Source organism: Drosophila elegans, unplaced genomic scaffold (assembly GCF_018152505.1).
Source record: "Drosophila elegans isolate 14027-0461.03 unplaced genomic scaffold, ASM1815250v1 contig_476, whole genome shotgun sequence".
NCBI classification, from domain to species: Eukaryota; Metazoa; Arthropoda; class Insecta; order Diptera; family Drosophilidae; genus Drosophila; species Drosophila elegans.
Genome location: NW_024545863.1, coordinates 18145733 through 18167587, shown reverse-complemented (window position 1 = coordinate 18167587; position 21855 = coordinate 18145733). Strand labels below are relative to the sequence as shown.

At 42.0% G+C, this 21855-nt stretch overlaps 1 protein-coding gene across 19 annotated transcripts in view; it reads right to left on the bottom strand.

The window, feature by feature from the left end:
* LOC108135070 (collagen alpha chain CG42342) overlaps nucleotides 1–20268 on the bottom strand; it is a 71040-nt gene extending 50772 nt beyond the window's left edge. For all 19 annotated transcript variants that reach the window (XM_041709587.1, XM_041709589.1, XM_041709588.1 and 16 more), the window contains exons 1-2: nucleotides 19765–20268; nucleotides 8159–9372 (exon numbers count right to left, since the gene is read on the bottom strand). In XM_041709587.1, the coding sequence (XP_041565521.1) occupies nucleotides 8159–8867 (709 nt within the window). In that variant the 5' untranslated portion in view covers nucleotides 8868–9372; nucleotides 19765–20268. The remainder of the gene's footprint in view (nucleotides 1–8158; nucleotides 9373–19764) is intronic.
* Between the last annotated feature and the right edge of the window lie 1587 nt (nucleotides 20269–21855).

Sequence of the window (21855 nt, the reverse complement as noted above, 5' to 3'; positions counted from 1 at the left end):
GCAGACGAATCACCAAAGGAGAAAAGCCAGCCAGCCAGCCAGCCATCCAGTGTCCGAAAAGATGCCCAGAGAAAACGAAAACGAAAACCGTCTGAAATGGATATGGATGACTGAGAAGCGGTCAAGATTGATTTTGGCTTTCGCAGGCAGTGGGGGTCATTACAAGCAGATTGTGTTACCAGATTGTAAAACACTCCAAATGGGCCAGCCAGCAAAGGCAAACGACTTGCCAGTTGCCAGTTGCCAGCGACCCCGTGACATTGATGGGGGTTTTTGATTTTCCTTTTCATTTCTCATCTGATTGAAACGTTATAAAATATCAAAATCGAACGACAGCAGAGATAAACGAGACGGGGCCAATGCGCCGTGGAAATCTCTTGTGGCCTAATGAGCCGTACTTGGCCCTCGCCATGGGGCGTATGAGTGATATTTTGCGCTTCGACGAGCATAAAAAAAAAAGAAAATGATGACATTTTCGGCTTTTATGCATACAGCTCGGTTCATTTGCATAAATAGTCGAAAATTGAAAATGAATAACTCGGTTGCTGGCTTGGTCTGGGAAAAATGTTAATGAATGCCGCATAAAAGGCAACAAAATTATTTAGCCATAAAATCCACAGGGACAACACATATGAAATTCGGGGTGTGCCCATAATTATTTGGGTGGCATATTCAAATTTCGAATGATGCAATAAACTTTTCGTTTAACATTATTACCAGCGGATTTTCAGTCGATTTCAGCGCAGAACCAAATGGCAAAAAATGCATGATAAATTGAGGGAAATTCTATTTATAAGCGTAATTGCTAATCCCGCGCTGAAAACATAATCCACCCACTTGGCCACGCGAACTTGAAGAGTGAAGATTGCCAGCCCGAAACCGTCATATATCATCTTTATCGGCGCCCCGCCCACTTTCTGAACCGATTTTCCGACTCCACCTCGGCCGGAAGCCAGGGCTTCATCAACAGCGACAGCAGCGGGAAAGGAAAAGGAAAAGCGGAAAAACGTAAACAAAGACAAAGCCAACGCAGACAATGGCAGTGGGAAAAACAAATGAAGGCAGACTATTTGTCAACGCGAATGAAGCCATTTATTATCCATCATAAAACTTGTATTTATCGCTAAATGTGAGGACTGAGGACATGTCACTGCAGTGGAATATCCCAACAAATCCTGGGCGACGAATAGTGCCAGTCACCCCGCCCCGCCCCGACCAGTGTATGTTTATGTTTGTATTGTGGATAGTCAGTCGAGCAAACAAAGAGATGGCTTAAATAAACGGTGGCCAGAGGAGGCTGGGTGCCGGAACAGAGGCAGCATCACGCAGGCAGTGTCAAGGCAATAAATCATAAAGCAGCCACAGTCCCCAGTACCCAATCCACAATCCCCAATGCCCTCCAATCCCCGTTGCTCAGTGTGGAGTTTTTGCCATCGGACTCGGCGTACGTGAGTTTGGGCTGAAATTGGAGCATGTGCGTCGTCATTGCTGTTGTCGTTGTCGCCGTACTCGCTGAATTGCCGCTGAAAATCACGTAAATGTATAAAAATGAAATCTGTCCGCCAGTCTGGGTGCTCCGCTGTATCGCTGGCGAGCCAAAAGTCGAATAAATTTCAGATTGCCGCTGAAATATTTACGCAGCAGCTCTCAATTGGGTCTCAGGAATGGCTTTTCGGCGGCAGCAAGGAAAACCCGAGCATATGCGGCTAATAAACCAAACCAAACCACAGCGAACTGAACTCAACTGAACCGAGCCAAAACCAATGCGGACACTTGCCGATCCGGTCGCAGCTGCAAAGGCACACAACCTATATTTCGGCGGCAGTATCTATATCTGTATCTTAGTATTTGTATCTGTACCTGAGCCCTCAGCATTTTGGATGGTTGATTGAACTCCATCACACACCGATACAAAAACACAACTAGATGGCAGGAAGACAGAAAGGGACATGGACTGTCAGATTGGACGGCACTGGGATTCCACTTGATTGATGATACATCCCATCAACTCCTCCCCTCTAATTGCTCTTATTCCGAAGTTTTCTTACCTAATTAGCAAGTTATTTTTTGGCCAATAGCTAACGGTGTTTTAGCCAACGAAAAAAGTCACCGAATGACTGTCAGTGGCAGCTTTACTCGAAGACTAATTTGCGTTGCTAAAAGTGACTGGCTAATGGGAAAATTAGAGTGTGGATATTGACAATTAGTGAGGAAATTGAAGCTAAGTGGTTGGATACTGAAAAACTTCATGGTTGTTTGTGCTCACTTGTGTGTGCTTTTACCGAATTACATGGTAAATTATCTTAATTTTCCATCCACACATTCCCATTTGATAAATTAGCTTATCGCCTCTTTAATTAAGTTATGACCAATTTGAAAATAGGCAGAAAAAGTCTCGAATAAATTAATTCGTTTTCAAATTTATAATTTTCTCTGACAGATGTGGGGCGAATGCTCGCAGTGAATTTAAAAGCCATTAAATTTATATGTGGATAAGCCATCAGTGGAACGTATTTTAATTTTGTTAAATTATGTCTGTGTAAAAAGCGTCTTAAGAGTTTTATTTAAAATGTCAGACGACAAATTTATATAAATTTTAAAGTCGCAGATCGCTTTAAAATGCCTTCCAAAACTTCAGCACAATTTATATTTTGACCAATTTGGTTGACCACAGAAAATTAAACTTCCATTAAAGCAAAAAAAAAAACAAGCTCTTTAATTCTTTCCCACAGGTGGATTGGCTTTTTATAATTTAACATCAATTTCCACACTCTTTTACATTCCACTAGGCACTGCAATTTTTCCAGTCGCATCGCCATAAAAATATAAGTTTCGAGCGCTCTTGAATTTAAATGAACTCACCCAGCTAACAGGCTTAAAAGATTCCAGTCAGACAAATTACGTTTTTGGCTCATTAAAATGATCTCAGTACCATGGAAAAAATAGCATTACGTGCCAAAAATAAAAGTCAGACCCACACACACACACTCACACACACATCCTCGTAAATCTGCAACGCAATCAGATGAAATTTATGAAATTCCTTTTTCTGGGTAATTCATTCCTGTTCTTTCTTTTTGTGTGTGCCTGTGTGTGGTTTTGCCAATGAATTTACTTTGCCTTATTTTATTTCTCTTTTAGTTTGTTCGCCTGGGCTCTGGTGATATTTTTAATAGCATTTTTTTCCCCACCAAGGAATGCCGAGCAACGCACATCGATGAGATGGCTGGAACCACAAATAAAACAAAGTGGTGGAGCTGGGCGCGGAGGAGGCGTGTCAGCATGGCACACGACAAATAAATTTGTCAACAAATGTGGCATCCGCTGGCCAGCGTTTTTGTTGTTGTTGTTGTTGTTGTTGTGTGTGTGTGTGTGAGTGTGGGAAGGGCGGTGTTTGGGCGGGGGAAACAACAAACCATATCCGCCACCAATGGCCAGATCCTTTGGATGGGGCAGGAGTAATGATGACAGTTGCGCATTAATTTTTTCTCACTAATTAATAAATGTTGCTGTTGTTGGCGCTGGTTTCGGTTGCTGTTGTTCCCGATATCTTTTGTGCAGCGAAATGGTTTATTGGCCTATTAGCGGAGCATTTAAATGGCAATCAAGGCGTGGTGGCCCACGCAGGTAAGCCGAAAGTCACGCAAAGTCACAAATTGCCAGCCAGACAGCCAACTAGCCAGCTTGCCAGTCAGAGGAGCAACAAAGAAAGCAAACACACAAACGCAAACACAACTAACGACCGGCAGGCCGGCAAAGGAGCATAAACAAAAATGTCCCTGGCAAATTGAAAACGAAAACGAAGGAAATCAATTGATGTGCAGCGCCAATCGATACTGGACGAAACCCAATCGAGGTGTGGTGCGGTGGTTCGGGTGTTGGATGGTCCAAAAACCACACAAGCCCCTGTGGGCACGCTCGAAGGACCAGGCAATGGGTGGTTTTGTCACTCTGCCGCTTCGACACGCCCTAAACAACCACAACCAAGTGTGCACAGAAAAAACCAGATACTCCTTAACATCATATCCATTTTTTTAGCATTTAATGAAATAAGACGATATTAAGAGTTAATAAAAAAATCTGATAAATATGGAAAAATGTTGATTTTGTGTCACTAATAAGAAATATATTTTTGTTTAAGAATTTTGTGTTGTTGATACCGTTTAAATATCAATAACTTTCTTACAGCTTTTAATATAAATTAAGATCATCAGACATACAACGACATAACTGCAATGTAATCCACTACTCATAAGGTGTTTTATAAAATTATTATAATTATATTATTTCTTATAGGTATAGTTAAAACAACAATCCACCTACAGATTAACTTAAACACTTCCCACTTTCAACATAAATGCTCTTTAGTAAATCTTTAGGTAGTCTTTTTCTAGACAATTTTTGCTGGCGTAACCCTTAAGCCATGATATATCATTTAATATATTTTTCCCGGTGCACTGACAGCTAAAAAAAAAGACGTTGAGGGGTTGGCAGGTGCTACCATTCAGCATATGCAGAGAAAGGCCGAGAATCAGAAAAGCAGAGCTGATATATGGAGTATATCCACTCGGTGTTATACTCGGCAACGTGATTGAAATTTATGACTGGCAAATAAACGCAACAGACACACAGGGGATGTTGCTGCCGCGTTGCTACCCCGAATCGTGAGTTGAATTCCAGGAGAACGAACGAACCCATCCTTCCCTTCTTGTGGCCGTCTGGGGTCCTGTGAGAAATTGCAGTGAATAAAAAGCACTTGTACGCATTAAAACCTAATTGGGAATTTCCATAGTTCATATGCCATATTCCTAACTGCTGCTCTGAGTGAGTGCTACGTGTGAGCGACTGTTTCTGGCTGGGCTTGTGTATCTGAGTCCTCGACTATCTGGATGTGTCTCTGTGGCATGTTCTACATATTTTGGCTTTGCAAAATGTCATACGCAGCCAACGATGTCGCTGGCCCAGCTGCTAAAGTGGATTTTGCGCTCGGCTATGATAAATTGAGGGTTTTCAGCTGGACAACGAGAGTGGCAGCATACTGAACCGGACCGTAGACCGGTGTATCGTTACCTAAACTCCGATGCTTCAACCCTTAACCCCCGGAACCCTGAGCACGGAGCACGGAGTTCGGCACTCATCCCCGCCAAGCGGATGCAACAACAGTTTTACGAGTGGGAATCGAGCTGAGGATGCGAGTAGATGAGAAGTGGCCAAATGTCATTTGCAGTCTGACAAGCCCAGCCAGCCATGTCCCTGTGTGTTTGTGGTTGCACCATGGGACCCTCATAAATTTTGAATGCTAAAATTTAGAATGCTCATAAAAAATGAAATGTGCAAGGCAGGCCACTTTAAGCTGGCTTCGATGCAGCTCTCACAGGAAAATCACTTCCCACTGTGAAATAAATGTAAATTATTCTAATGCAATCCAGTCATCTATTAAATTAGCTCTTTAATGGGGACTGTTTTACAAATTTTCCGTTACATTTTCCATAGTTCTTTAACAAACATTTATACAATGCCACCTAATTTATTCAAATTTTTATTTAGCTTTTTAATGCAAATTAAATTGATGCAAATTTATCTGTCATACTTTAAACGTTCTATCAATTTAAAAAAATATACATTTAAAATGTATCATGAAAATAGATTCGTTATTTTCATCAGTTCATTTTAATGTATTCTATGCAAAAATGTAAAACATGAAGAGCCGTAATACCTGTCAATTAAAAATATATATATTTGTTTAGAGAACTTTAAGCTCTTGAGGAAATCCCTTTGAATTGAGTTAAGGGTGCACCATACCACTGTTCACTACTTTCCGTTTCGTATACAAAATGTGGGATTGCTTTTAATGCTTCCTCCAATGCCCTGGCACTCCACTCCAAACTGCTGTCGCACTAATTTTATCAATTTTCCTGCAAAGCTAGGGGAAAACGTCGATAAAACCCAAAACTAATCGTCTTAATCGGCATTCGGCAGTCCCTGGCTTATCCCTTTGCCAGCAACTGCAATGTCCTTGAAGTGAACTTCGCAGCCAATCGAGATTGTGAATGGCAGATGACGGCATGAAAAATTTGTAGTCCTAGCCTGCATTTATGCACGGATAGAACTTGGCTTAACCGATGATGACTTTGCCGCATCGTCTACGCCTCAGATAAGCAAGTGACAAGTCCTTGTGACGCCCCCGCCCCGCCCCCTTAGCTGCTTTGATTTATTGTGCGGGGCTTAAAGTTGTGAAAAGGCTGTGTCCTGTCGCCTGGCACGCGCTTATCAAGGATCCTTCGGGACAAAGACAACGGGGGGGGTGTGGAGTGTCTCTTTGAGTGGTAGAAATTTATTTATATGCAGTGACTTTGAAAAGAAACTTCGACCGTTGCCAGGGCGGGCGAAACTTTCGACCTGCGAGCGCATCGATTATAAAACTTTTTGTCCTATCTCGTCTGCAGCTTCCTTCGCTGGAATTGGCAAAGTTGTTAAATAATTGCGCCGAGCGTTTACTGGCCCCGCTGCCCGGTCCACGATGCGTATGCGTCATATGCTCAATGCATGGAAACCGAAATCAGCGGGATTAGCCCCAAAGTTTGTCCGGCAGCTTAGCGGGTGAGTTAATTGTGCGAATGTCAAGACAAATTGCGTTAATACGACCAGACTCCGCGCAAGGCAAATGGTCGGAGTTCAAGGGAAGGGAAACTCCTTGTTTCACAACTCCCATCGGCAAAAGGTCAGGGGCGAAGGAGAGCTCTTGTGCAGCCGCGTGAGTGTCGCAAAACTTTTCAAAAAGTATTTTAAGCGAAATTTATGCAAACCATAAGGCAAACTGGCAGCCGAGTGCTTATTTATGCAAGTGTGTGTGTGAGTGTGTGTGAGTGTGTGTGTATGTGTATGTGCCGGGGAGTGCTCTGCTAATCCCAGAGTAATCAAAGTTTCCGTAATGTCACCGGAGACAGGCAGGCAAAGGCAAAGGCAAAAAGCTGGGGAAAATCAAGCCAGAAAAATTGGGAAAAACCCAAGGAAGGCATGGTGGCCAACCCACCTTAGCCTCGATTTTCCTATTCCCCCTCTTTATGTGTGTTTCGGGCAGTTGGGAAAACACTTTTCCAATTAATGAAATCTCTAAACTGCCATAAATTTGGATCCGGACGCAAATAATTAAATTTCGTGGCCCACACGCAACACACAGACACACACACACACAATTGGTTCATGCAGACGACCACAACGACTTGTTGACTTATGGGTGTAAGGCTGAAACTGCGAGAGTGTGCGTGTGTGTGTGGCTGCGTCTGACATTTCTGACCAATTGCGCGCTGACCGCAAATGTAGGCGGTTCATGGCCAACATTGTGGCCGTCAAATTGACAAGATATCCCAATGTGAGAGAAAGGAGCATGTACGTCCTTTATTAAAGAGGAAAAACATTTGGGGTTTTTATAAAAACTTGCCCGAATTAGGTTTCGGTTAACCAATCATCAAATTCACAAAGGGATTGGACACTCTCAATTAGGATTGACATCGAATCAGTCGAATTATAAAGTGGACGGAATTTAGCTAGGGCTACCTTCCACTGATAGACAGTTTCTTTCATTTAATAGGCTATTTAAAATATATATATTAACTTATATTTCTTTTCTTTGTTTTAAAATGTAAGTGGATTTTTTTCTATGTAAGTAGAAACAGAATTTTTCACAATGAATATCCTATTTCCGAAAATCTGATTTAAAAATATAACCGATTCCTTAAATTCCTTTATTTTAAAAATGTTAGATATTTCAATGTTTACCTTAAAAGTTAGCTTATCTTTTTGAAAGAAATTTAAGATGAATTTGGTTTTCAAAGTTCAAATATTATTATAATGTCATAATTTTTAAATATTATTATTATGTTAAGGAAACCAGATGCATAAAAACCTTCCTAACAAGTGGTATGACAAGTTTGTGGTTAAAGCTTTATGCTCCCGCTTTTATATTTGCCTCAGAACCAAAATAACTACATACAAAATTGTTTGGTATTTGGAGAGATGTTGCTAGCTTACACTGATTGAACAATAAAGTGTTTTTATTGTCAAATTTAAGTTTTTTTCACTGTAAATTATGAATATATTCGTATTTGTATATTCGTATATTAGTTGTACTTTAAGGAATATTTATTTTCGAACTCACCTGCTTGACACTGGCACTGGCCACCACCGGATCCTCCTTCGCCGCTGGCTGCCGCTGCCGCCGCCTCGGCCGCCTGGCGTCGCTGCTGCCGCCTCGTTAACTGAAGGTGCGAGACATCGCGGCGCAGGCGGTGCAGCTCCCGCCGCACGTGCAGCGCAAGGTGCTGGCTGCCGTTGTTGCTGCCGCTGTCGCTGGGACTGCTGGCCAGGATCTGCGTCTGCTCGGCGGGCCAGTGGAGCAGCTGCTGCTGCTCCAACCGCAGCTCCAGCTCCACGATGCGCGCGTCCAGCTGCTGGAGGCGCTGCATCCGCTGCTCCAGCCGCGTCTGCCTCACATTGCCGTACAACGCGAAGCTGAAGGCGCACAGGCACAGCACGTAGCTGGCCACGTGCAGCAGGGATAGGAGCCGGACAGTGGGGCGAGGTCGCTCCTTGGTGCCGATGGCGCTGCTGCTGCTGCTGCTGCTGATGGGAGGCTGACAGGGGGGCGGGGCCAAGCGACTAGCTACTGCTGCTGCTGCTGCGGATGAGTCCGCTGGATTGTGCCCCAGCAGCAGGCTCTGCTGCGGGGTTTCCACTGCTGCTACTGCTGCTGTTGCTGATGCTGCGGTGGATTGGGAGTCCCCTCCCACGTCCGATGGCTCCGATTGTGAAATGTCCTGGGGCATTGTCCTTGGACTACCGCTGGGCGGCGCTTTGTGCTTGCGCATTCTGCTGCGTCTTAGATGGAAGGCTCTCCACGAACGAAAAACTCGCGTATGTTGCTGTCACTTGAAGGATCCTTGTGTCCTTGTGGCATCACAGAAAAAGCACAGCGAAAGCACATATGCTGCACCGCAGTGGTTGCTCGTTTTTTCGTATTCCTCGTTGTTTTTTTTTTCTCGTTTGCTCAGTTTGTGTTCTTTTTTTTTTTGGGCAAGGCCTTCGAGTGATTTTCTATTCTTCGACTGCGGTAGTTGGCCAGCACATTGCGCCCCGTTGCTGCAGTTTTCCGGGTGCCATGTAACGGAAAAACAACGTTAAACTTTTGCTGCTCGTGCCACTTGAGCGGGAAGTCCTTTCTCGGCTAGCTAGCCGGGCTTTGTTTTTGTCCTGTCAATCGCTGCAGTGGCAGCTGCTCCTGTTAGTCGTTGACAAGTCCTGTTCCTTGGTTCGCACTTGTCCTTCCAAGACTCTTCACATTGCAACTTACTTAGCTCTGCGTTCACTTTTCAACTGCAACGATAGAGAATGAGGAGAAAAGTGAAAAATAAAGTTGGGCGAAACTTTTCTAAGGGGGTGCCGCTGCTATATGTACGTGTATTTTTTCCCCATGAATTATGTGCAAACTGGACCGTCGGCGGTGTCGCCACATTTTCAATAATCAGCCGGGCTCGGCGGCCGGCTGATATCCCACTGTCGACGACTTGGCTTCGAAGTTCAGCCAGGCGTGCTCATCCCGCAGCCAAGGCAACTGAGCTGAGCTCTGAGCACCAAGCACCTCGCAAGAATCGGGCAACCGAAACTTTTTCGGCCAAAACTTTTTTCTAGCTCAAGTAGCAGTGGCAGTCACTGACAAAAAAAAAAAAAAAAAAAATAAGTATTAAAAAAAGAAAAACGTTAAAAACAAGAAACAAATAAAAAACATCTAAAGAGCAGCAACAAGACGTGGAGGGGCATTTGACCCATGGACTTGTCGTGTCAAAAACATTTGTTGCCTTCAACTCTGCCCCACATGCCACCGCCAGAGGAAGGGAATAATGCGGAGAATGGGGGCGTTTGCCAATACAAAAGTCATAAAGTGGAAATTATAACGGCGGGGAAAGATGGAGGGTAAGACAACGAAACTGTAATGCCCTTTAGAGAAAAGAAATGAGCTCGAGAACTTTTTTACAAGTTTTCTAGAAAAAAATACAACAGCTTTAAAAGTATCCAAAAGTTGACCAATATGGGAACCCCTGGCAAAAGTTTTAGGAAAGTTTAAAACTATTACTCAAGAATAATTAAAAGGATTGCTTAATAATTCATAGCTGAAATAACAACTGCGGAGAGAGGTCTACGGAAATAAAAGTTGTTTCATTTATAAACTGAATGCAACTATATTTAGTGTTACTGTCTAAAGCATTTCTTGCTTTAAACAGTTTCTTCTTTAAATCAAAGAAAAATACAAATTCCTTTATGTATTTATTTTAAATTCTCCTAGTTTACGCCTAAGGGGATTAATTTGAAGCCCAACAGTTAAAAATTTGTGTTTCTCAGTTTCAAGTGAAGAGTTTTCCAATTTGCTGATTCATTATGCGGTCTCGATTGCTGATTAAACATTCCCACACGCCCACAAGCCAATCTTTTGCGCATACATATTTATACATCTAATATAACTTATTTTCGGTGCGTTGGCATTGCGCAATCATGCGCCTAACAGCCAAAACAACAATAAGAGGGGCCCCAATAAAACTCAAAAAACAATCGGGCTATTGAAAAGGCCCCACCATAACCACCCAAAACTCAGGAGCCGCAACCGCAAAAAGCGAAATTTGCGCCAAACCCGAAAAAAGCATAAAAGTCAAAAGGCCAATATCAAACGGAAGCAGCATAAGCATCGGCATCGGCATTGGGTCGAAAACAACAATGGAGGCCACCGCCTCACCCCTTGATTTCGAGTCAATGGAATGTTTGGAACACCCTAATAAAACTAATTGAAAGTCTTGTGCGCTCCGGAGCCAATAATGGCAAATGAAGACGACGATGATGATCATAATGATGATGATGATGATGACGGGCATGCGGATGATGATGCCGCTGTCCGGGTAACAATAACAAATGCAAGGCGGTGGAGAAGCTTTTAATTTAACAAATAAGAGCATGTGTGTGAAGCGGGCGTTCGTTGTCCGTTGTTCGTCGAATGAGTTTTGAGCTGACACTGCAATTGGCTGGCTGCCGAACAACCGATTCCCGCTCCCCGTCATATCGATTTCGATTTTACACAATGTAGCTGCCAGAGGTTAATGCTATTCCGTTGGTCTGGGGACAGCTAACTCAATATAAAATAAATTGATTTCAAATTTCGAGGAGCGCTTGGAGCGCAGCTTTTGTCAATTACATGGGGAGTTACGCCGGAGTCCACAGAATCGACTCGGTCAAGCAGCGCTACAAAGTATGCTATGAATTTGTTCGCCCTTCCATCTCAAATTGAATTAAACTGGTGTGTGTGCGGCCACTTAGCACACACACATCGCTAGGCGTACGTTTGAGTGGGTGGGTGAGTGCGTCCAGCTGGCAATTGAAAAATTTGATTTGGAATTGAAATGCAAATCAAGCCAGAATTGAATGGCATTAGCCGGACGCCGAAAACGGGATGGAATCCTGGCCAAGAGGCAAAAGCTTTCTAAGCCAGCCAACAATGTTGAGTTAAGTGCCACACGTACGTGTGTGTGTGTGTTTGAGTGTGTGTGAGTGTGTGTTTGTGTGTGCCCCTGCGCCTGTATGGGTATTGGTGGGCGGACGGTTGGCTTACAGTCAATGGCTGTAAAAAGCTCAATTGCAATGCATTCAAAGGGATTATTGTCCTTATTTATTTTGCTAAATTTATTCGTTACGCACAAATGCCCAAACCAAACCCAAATAACCCGAATAAGAACATGGCCACGGGTCCGGTTGTGGCAAATAAAAACAAGAACATGAAGGCAAACAGCACAGAAAGAGCAAAGAGGGCCAAATCAAAGTAAATAAACAATAAAAATAATCGGTCCGTTAGCAACACATGTGCATTTTTCATCATCACCAAAGCTAGCACCATCAGCAACCCCAATATCCAACGTCATCATCATGGTAGTCAGCTTCAGAAGCCGTCGTATTACACTCAAAAAAAAAATACTCTCATCTGGGATAAGGAACTTAATGAACTTAAATGATAGTCGACACCAAAATAAAAGAAAGGTATTATTATTCCGTATTTTACCTATACTACTCACACGAAAGTATACAAAATGTATACAAAATATTATTTTATTCATTAGTCTAAAAGCTATATTGTCATACAAATCAACACTATCTAGTTTGAAGAAAAAAAAAACCGAGGAATATTCTGCTAGATGTTTATAATATTAATCTCAATCTAAACTTTTCATACCACAACCAATCGAAATAATAATGCTCATAATGCTAATTTTAGGTAAGAGTACATTTTTTCAGGTGTAAGTTGCTGCTGCCGTTGGCGATATCAAAGAACTTTGTTGCTGCCACTACAAAAGTAAGCAGCAGCAACAACAATGGCAACAAGGAGCCCAGCAACAACAGGGCACCCTCGACAGCTTCGTCTGGGCGAGGCAATAAATAGTTGTCGTGCCATAGGAAAAATGCAAGAAGTGTTTAAGTTCCCTCGCTTTTCCTTCCCTGTTTTTCTTGACTGTTTTTTTGGCAGCCAGGACCCGTAACCCCCAGCCCCAACTCCAAACTCACAAGTGTGAAGCGTCATTTCCTTCTCACCCTTTCTCGCCCTTTCCCTTTTACTTTTCCTGCACCATCATTTAAATTGAAAAATATTGAGGAAGCTGAAGTAGAAGTTCCTTGAAGTTAACTGAAACAGGGCCACGAAAGGGCGACAATATTGCAAAGGAAAAAGGGGTGGTGGGTGGTGACGGAATGAATTGGCAAACTTTCGATTTTGGAAGACAGCAGCCATTGAAAGTGTTGAGCCATTTTGATTTTGATTAAGGATCCGCTGGAGTAACCTAAAAAAGAAACTTGAGATCAAAAAAAGGGAAAAAAGAGATGGCATTTGGTTAGGGATTTGGATATTCGTTGGATTGCATTTACGGCAAAAGACTTTGCAAGCAAACGAGTTGCGGCTTATGAAGATTCTAAGAAAATGTGTTATATAACAATTAATTTAAAAGAAAAAAACTTTATAACCGGACGTTCGAACAGTTTGAAAGCGGGTTTCGATACACATAAGAACCAATCCAATATAAACTTAAAATATAAGTATAGCACTCTTAAGTTTCTCATAAAAATGCCTTAAGATACTTTATAACATTTTACGCCCTGCCTACATCCATATCTTTTAGCTCGTTCCGTCCAACTGGTGATGCGAGATATTCCTGCACTTTTTATGTGAGCTCCCTAGTTTAGGATTAAACGATGCGAGTCACTGGAGACAACCAATCTTGGCGTTAGCTTTAATGTCCGTAACAAAATACTTATGTGAGCGTCGTTTGCTATTTCCCTATAATTTTTACAGCTTGTTTTCATGTAGATGCGGTTGCTGTTGCTCTCACAGTTTGGGATTTTCCTTTTATATGCCTTCTTTTACAGGCAGCTTCTTCACACAAACTATTAGTGCAGCTCATTGCCAAGCCTTGTTGTTGTTATTGTTTATTTTACTGTTTGCCATGTTGCTGTGTGTGGGTGTTCTTTTGCAACACTGATGGCCACGCCCACTCCAGAGAGTGTGTGTCCGTATTTGGTAAAGATTTCCAGCAGAAGTTGCCCTTGGGAGAAATTACTTAATTTTGGAATTTCAATTTAGCACTTAGACAGGAAACATGGCACTAAGGAATGGAACTAGACGGATAATGACGAGAAGTGGGGGGATGTTGTTCCGAAGCTGAGCGTGCAGTGGTGAGGTCTTGGGTGTGTTTGTGTGTCTACTTGTAAAAATTCAGCTTACACATGCTGTGACTCCTAACAATTTCCGGAATTTTGGCACGCAATGTTTGCTTTTGTTTACTTGGCTACCCGACTTCCCTTACCCCTTTTTTTGCGGCTTCCTACTTCAGGATTTTTTAACATCATCTATGCTGGCTCCTACACATTCTGTTGCCTAGGTATTTCCTTTTTTATGGCCACCATTCACTTTATTTGATTTCATTTGAGGCAGCCAGGTGCTTAGCAGTCTAAAGAGGAATCGTAATTAACTCTTGGCACACACACATCCTGCGACCGGTTAGTTTAACCAACTCTAACAAATGTCCTCTCGTGCAGAGGAAAAAATATATGTAATAATGTTTTATTACAAAAGAAGATAAAACATTTTCATAATCAAAGTAAGTTAGTTGCAACTACTTTTAGCAATTTGTGCTATGTTCCGCAAATTATTAAAGGAGATTATAACACACAGTTTCGAAATTACTGAGGTAAGAGCAAAACAATGAAGTAATTTAAGTAGGACTTTACAATGTAGACCCCTTTCTGAAATTCATTTCGGTACTAGCGTCGAAACTTCATTATCCGAAGGTTAAAGTTTTTCCTGTGCATTTCCCTCTATTTGCAGCTGGCACACACGACAAAGTCACACTTACTCTGTGAGGTAAAAGTCGTCTAGTGCAAACCAGTGATCCCTCCCATTTTCACCTCCTTTTAACCCCTTCCTCACCCGTCTTTTCAGAAACTCCTTTGACTCACTGTGCGGTGAGTGAGTGAGTTTGTTAAACAGTGTAAAGTTACACGCAACTAAGCACTTAACTGCATAAAAGCTTGAGCACAGAAGGCGAGTGCAAGGTGGGGAAAAAAGGGGGGTGGTGGCATGTGGGTGAGGGGTGGGAGAGGTGGAGGTGAAGGAGGTATAACCACAGGCAGGGCAACCTTCAAATTGCAACGCTTGACTTTGCGTGCGTTTTTATGAATGAGTTGGCGCCGAGACGAGCAACAAATGTAAATCCGCGACCCCGTTGAAAGGTCGTCCAACGGGCTGACCAAACCCGCAGGGCCACCCACCCCTCCCCCCTGCCGTTTTCCAACTCCCTCACCCGTCTGAGGCGAAAATAGAAGCCCAGACCCGACCAGAAGAACATAAAACGTTGTCCAGACGGGTTGCTAAAGAGCTGTGGCAATGTAAACAGACACAGCTGGACATTCGACGGGGCCGGGTCTTGGGTTCCGTCTGGCCAAATCCCAACTCCTCCTCCGCAACTCTACTTCTTCTTTCCATTTCGTTCTTTGTGTGGCATTGTCATGTTGCGGCTAAGGCAGGTTAAAGGCTTCGACCAGTTGGCCATCAATTGCGCTCTGATCTGGCACTGAAGGCATAGAAAAGCGCTTAACTTCTGCACTGAAGGCGCACGAGTTGGTTGTCAGTTGCCAATGAAACTGCAACCTGAGCTCAACATGGCCCCACATCGTGGGAAATGGCAGAGAGATACAGGAAACATGGAGGTGAATGAGATGTGATAAGCTAGATGCATAGACGATAAATCTAGCTGGCCTCTGATACACAGTGAGAAGTGTCACTGACTTGGTTCTACCACTCATTTCAGATAGAAAATACAAAGAGGAATCGTAATTTACGATATGGTAGGGAAAATATGAAGATTATTTTGAAACAAATGTTTATAAAATCCCCGAAAACCCATAAAAATCATAGCTCAACAGGCATGAATAATCTCCACACAAATCGCAGAGCCCTTTTGGGCTTACAAATTATTGATAATCTCGGGATTGAGTTGACCACTGTGAACAAATGGATGAGCTGACAAAAAGGACACTTTTCATATAATAGGGGTGGACAATGCAACCCCGAACAGAACGGTTTTCTACATGGTAAGTTTGCTAAAAGAACAGTTCTTGCTTTGGTCATAAATAAATTTAAGTATATTTGAGACGTGCCTGAAATAAATACTACTTTTAAAATCCAGCTAACAACAAAGTCACACGTTTTAATGAAAAGTGCTGGAGGTCCATAAAATGTTTTCTCATTTCACACCCACCCCTCGTATGTATATGTATATGTCACCGGTTTGTTGCGGCCAAAAGTGCAAGGTAACCGCAGAGTGAACGATCTCTCAGCCATCCTCCTTTCGTCCTCCTCGCCAAATTAAATTTCCACATAAGCTTTTGCCAGACTTTTCGGCTTGGCATTTAAGTAATTTGCTGCCTGCAACCTGTGGGCTTCGGCTTCGGCTTCGTTCCACCAGTTTTCCACCGAGTCCCTTTTCCTCTTGCCGTCCATCTCCGTCTGCATACATCTGCCGTCGCCGTCATTGGTTGGTAATTTTTCACTGGCTGACAAGATGTCGCCTTCCCGTCGACGTCGACGTCGACTTTGTCGCTGCCGTTGCCGTTGCCGTTTTGTTGGCCGGGTCGCCCGTCTGTCGCCTTGCGCTGCATAATTGCTTTGTGGTTAAAGGATTATTTACTTTTTTCCAGCAACACCCATTAACGAAGCCGGTGGGGTTCGTCCTGCTCCCGCATTCCTGCTGCCTCACTTAAGACACAGTTTGTCCTCGTCACTAAGCCGACGGCCTGCGCTGATTTGGGCTTTAATGCATTCAGCTCATTTAATTTGCAGCCCACCGCAAAAACCCACTGAGCCCGCTTTTTTTTATACCCTATGCTAGCAAAAAGTCTCAGTGCTTTGTTAATGAGTTTTTATAGTTTTTCCTTATGTCTTTTCCGTTCCCTTTTGTAGACCCTTTGCTAAAATCAAAGCGTTCAAATTCAAGCTTAATTAGTTTTCTTTGCTGAACGACATTTTCAACAAAGTCGCGGATTTCTACCATTTTTGACTATTTGACTATTTTAATTAACGATAATTTTTGCAACTCAGCTTCATATTATAGCCCTGAACTACTTTTAAAACCGGTTTGCAAAATGTATAAGCAATATATTGCTCTTCTGTAAACAAGAAATGCAATCGATATAGAAGCATATATAAGATTTATCCAAACTGCTTTATTAATGATATGCTTAATATTATTTTACCACTTTATAATATCATTTCAATTGAAGGAACTACTTTGAAATATAAATATTGTCTAAAAAAAAAACATATCATTATTTGACTTAGGGACTTTGCTTTTAACTAAACTCTTTGCAAAATATAAGCTTTTCCCAGGGTATATAAACTTCAGTATTTCAAATCAAACATTTTTTGTCAAGTTTCCTTTTTTCGTTGGTCGTTTAGTCTCCCTTTTCCAGCTCTGCTGCCTCACAAATTATATAATTAAGTTAAAGTGAGCGGCGGCGGGCAATTTACGAGCAGCTCCATCGGCTCCCATCTGGCAGCTCCAACTCGCGACTGGATGGGGCATCCAACTGGGTAATAGGTACTGGGTAGTGGTTACTGGGTAGTGGGTAGTGGGTACTGGGTACTCTGTGTACTGCGACTGGGTATACGCTAATTTCTTAATTCTCACCTTCCGCTCGCAGGGCGGACGTGGACCATTCCCGTGTGAAGGCAGCGACAGCCCCAAAAATAGCATTTCCGTATTGCCATGTCTATCGTGACTTTTATTGTTGAATGAACAACCCTCCGGGCAGGCGGCACACCACGGCACACCACGGCACACCACGGCACAACCAGTTATAGTCCGAGTGCCCATACCCATGCCCATCCGATTCCCGGTCGGTCCAGAGCCATGCCCACAGTCCCTTTTCCCGCCCCCCCTTTCGTTGGATCCCCATTTCGGCTGATTGCTGTTCATTCGCGCGTTAAATGTGAACGAGTAGATGCGGAGTGGATGCTGTGTTGATGCTTTTGAAAGTGAAACCCCCATTCCCATTCCCAGTTCCAGTTCCACTTCCACTTCCACAACCCCTTCGCCCATAACTATATTTTCCTGGACTATTCTTTGACTCTATATCATCTGTCTCACTGGGCGTTTTGTGTTCAATTTAGCGTCATAATTTCGTTTATTGCACGGCCTGCCTTTCGGTCAGCTCCCCAATTCCTGCCCTCAAATCTTCGGCGCTGCTGTCAAGTGTTTTTGTTGAGTTCATCAAAATTGTCGCTGGCCAACGATGACATCCACTTAACGCAATTTTCAGTGCTGAAAGAGCCGGGAGCATCACTGCCACTGGCAGCCGGCTCCACTCGAGTGTCATCCATTCAGTTGTTCAAGCTGCTGCTAAGCATCCATTCATTCCGTCATTCATCCATTCAGTCACTCGCTCATTTCACACCAATTACAGTTACAATTAATGTTTGTTTGTCAGTCTCCCGCATTTTTAGACTTTTAGAAGCCCCCCTTTAAACAGACATCAAAGGGCCAAACCGAAAAGAGAAGGTGAACCCACCCACATAATACCGCCCGGGCTTATCTTAAAGTTGCAAAAAGCTTGCATATTTAATAATTGCTCAGCTGAAGTTCATAAAACCGGGAAAGGAGCCCCCGGAGGAAAGGCGCAAGCCCCCAGGGGAGTCCCCCAATGAAAAGGGTCGAGGGATGGCGGCAAAAAGCGCAACCTTAGCCCGCTCATAAATGAATGTTTCTGCTACAGAATTTACACCTAGACGGAGGATGGGGCACTGCCTGCGGCATGACTGGCATGCTTCTGGCCCAGCTGCGGCATGCCCATAAAGTATCTTGAATATTTCAGGTGTGCTGGCAATTTAAGGGTCTCCGTCACATTCAGGTGCGGGTTCATTAGATGTCCACTGCAACTTCATTTGCAGCAGTGTAAAAAAGAAACGAAAATCTTCGCGGCCGGTTACATTGCCAGCTGGTTAGTTGCCAACTTGTTGTTGGCATACCCAGTTTTTCAGGGTATATCAAATTGGGAAGGATAAATTGTTCTATCATATCGGGCTTTGAGGGAATATTTATCCCAAAGTCTCTAAGATTTCTTTAAAGAAAGACTAGAAGACAGTCTGTCATGAAAAGTGTATTATTTATTGTATTTTTAATATGAACTATTTCGTTTTTATATTAAACCACTATTGGGCATACTCCTTGATCTTCAAGAATGTCAGTTAAGTCTAAAATTGTGTTATTAACTTCAATATTGTATGTATCTCACAAAACCATCTCATAAGTAAAGAAACTTAAAAGCTTGTGAAATCACATATTTTAGGAACATTATGGTAAACAGGATTTAATAAATAAGAGTAAGCTATTGAAAACACTTGTTAATGTTAAGTATAAAAAATAACAAAATATGACAAGATAAGATTTTTGTATTCATTTCTAGAGTATTAATTCAAACTTGTTTACAAAAAAGGTTTAAAGTTGTTCAAACTCCTTTCTTTTTTATAATGTAAATGCATATGTATAATAATATCGAGTTGTATTCTTTATGAAGACGTATTTTTACGTTTATATAAAAAGTATGAAAATGATATATTTTATGTGTTTTGTGAGTGAAAATGAAATCCAAGTACCCGGTACCACAGAATCGTAAGACTCGATCCTGGTATCCCTACTTGTTGTTTTATGTTTTTTATGCTCCTGTTATTTTTGCTGCAGAGGCTTAGCCAGCGACGACGTTAGAATTTCAATGTTTTTTTTTTCCTGCCTAGCCTGTTAATCTATTTTTTTATGCGCTTTGTGAGGGCATTCGCCTAAAAGCTAGCTGAGGATTTTTTGTTCCTTTTCGGCGGACTGTTGGGCTGTTGGGCTGTTGGCTGTTGGCTTCTGCTTTTGATTTGATTTCGTTTTCGTTTCGCATTGTGGGCTCTGTTTTTTTCCTCTATGTATATGGGTTGGTTTTGGGAACGGCCCAAAAAGACCGTATTTCGTTGTTTGCCTTTTGTTTTCTTTTGTCATCTGGTCCAGCCACCCTAATTTGTTGTTGTTTTTTGTCAACCTTTTTTGCATACAAAGCACACACACTCTCGCACATTCATCTTAAATGAGTTTGTATGCACCCCGCTTATTATGATCAAACAGTTTGTTTGGTTCACCTCTTACGTACTTTTTTTTTACTTTTTGATGGCACCGACTTTGCTTCTCTTATGTACCTTCCACGGATGCTGTTTTTTGCCGCTTGCTTTTCACTGCACCTTCTTACTGATTTGGGGCACTTAACATAATTTAATTTCGGCAACTATAAATTACAACTCCTTGCACTTGGCACACACCAACACTATGTTGTTTTTGTTGTCACAGCTCAAAACATTCTCCTTCGGCTTTCTCTTCGCCCGCTCGTCCTTAATCTAAGAACAACGGGAAGGTTGAGGAAAAACACACGCCCGTAGGATGGGATCCCGCGACCCCACAAAAAATGCGAATATTTCTCCGACACACACACCTACACCTCAACACTGAGCAACACAAACCAAGCTTTTGGCGTCGCTGTTTTGGTTGAAAATTTGGTTTTTGGTTCGAACCGAATTCGATTTGTCGTCGTACAAGTTCGAAATTCCCGTTTTTCAATTTTTTTTCTGCTATTTCGGAACGGTGCGACCGCGCGATTCGAGCCGTTGAGACAGATTGAAGCGAACATCGGAAAGTTGCCTGTTTTTGTTCCCACGCAGCCAACATTTCTCTCTCGAACTCGGTTCACTGATGCAACGCCTCTCGAACGGAAAATCTGTAAAGGTCCAGAAACATGGGCGTAGCCACACTTATTTCTTGGCAGATAAAATATAAAATATAAAATCAAACAACTTATAGCTTTCAAGTAAATAGATATTTTGTTTAACGATTCTAACAATCAACAATTAATTTCCATGGGACCTAAATTATAACAACATTACTTTGTTTAGCACAACGGTATAGAGATTTAATTGTATACAGAAAACCAGATCGAAATGAGACATTTTCACAACAGACATTGTTTTCAAAAAAACATTTCTCTGTTGTTACAGATTCATTTAAATTTTTAAATTAAAAAAAAATTAAACCAAAGTCTTTTGGCATGTTCTTGATTTTGTAAATATTACACTGTACTTAAGGCGACAAAATCCTCCAGAAATAAAAGTTTACCAGTCCCGTTAAATTCGTTTTACGATTTTTCCCTATTTGCATGCCTATTAAATTTTGTATTGCACAATCTAGAAGATGTTGTAGCCAATGTTGTACATTTATTCCAATTGATTTTTCTAACTATTAAACTTGGAAACTTCAAGATACTTGGTAAATATTTGCATTTCACATACAATAGATTTGGTTCCCCTGCAGTTAACATTAATACAACAGCTTTATTTCGCTAACAGTGGAAATAGAACACAGGCACTCTTTGAGAGACCCACTTCAAACTCATACATGTAGTTGCAGTGCGATCTGGTTCGAGCTCGTCGCAAGGCTGCAGTTCGAAGAGAACGTTTTGCAGGAGATGTTGCAAGGTAAAATAAGCACGGACAACGGAGAAAGCAGAAACAAAAACATGATCAACCGGTGGGAGTAAATCATTGCACTTTAAGTAATGCCCACTGAATTATATACATGTTTTTGAGATGTTCAATTAACTCACCGAAGATAAGCGATTTGATAAGAGCTAAGCTAAGCTAAGCTTAATTTGTTTATTGAATTTGTTAACTATAGTTACATTGAATCATAATTTTACTTTTAATATCCCAAGCCGAAGCTAGCTTCCTTTTTTGTTTGAGCCGCTTAAAAAAGGAGGTTTCTGAAATGTACAATTAATAAATTTGAATATTAATACGATACTTATAATTATTTTAAAACATTAGTTTGTAATTATTTCTGGACGAAAACGCTATCTATTAAATAATTAACTTGCTATTTTTAATGTTATTAACACGTAAATTTAAAATGACAACAAACCATATAAAATATATATATGTATATATTTATGTACAAGCACCAAGAAATTCGTTAATTTCAGGTAAAGCTTTGCATTGTAATTCCAATACAGTGCCCTCAATAAATCATTTCGTATTGGGCATTCAGCAAGTGCATTTTTCGAATCCCAACTCAATAAATCTCTCCTTTCTCTGAGCTTTATCGAAGCCATAAGATAAGAGCATATTTCAGGTCACTGCTGGCAGTGGCCAAGGCTCCTTGAGAAGCCAATGTGCGATTGTTCTGAAAAGCCGGCTAA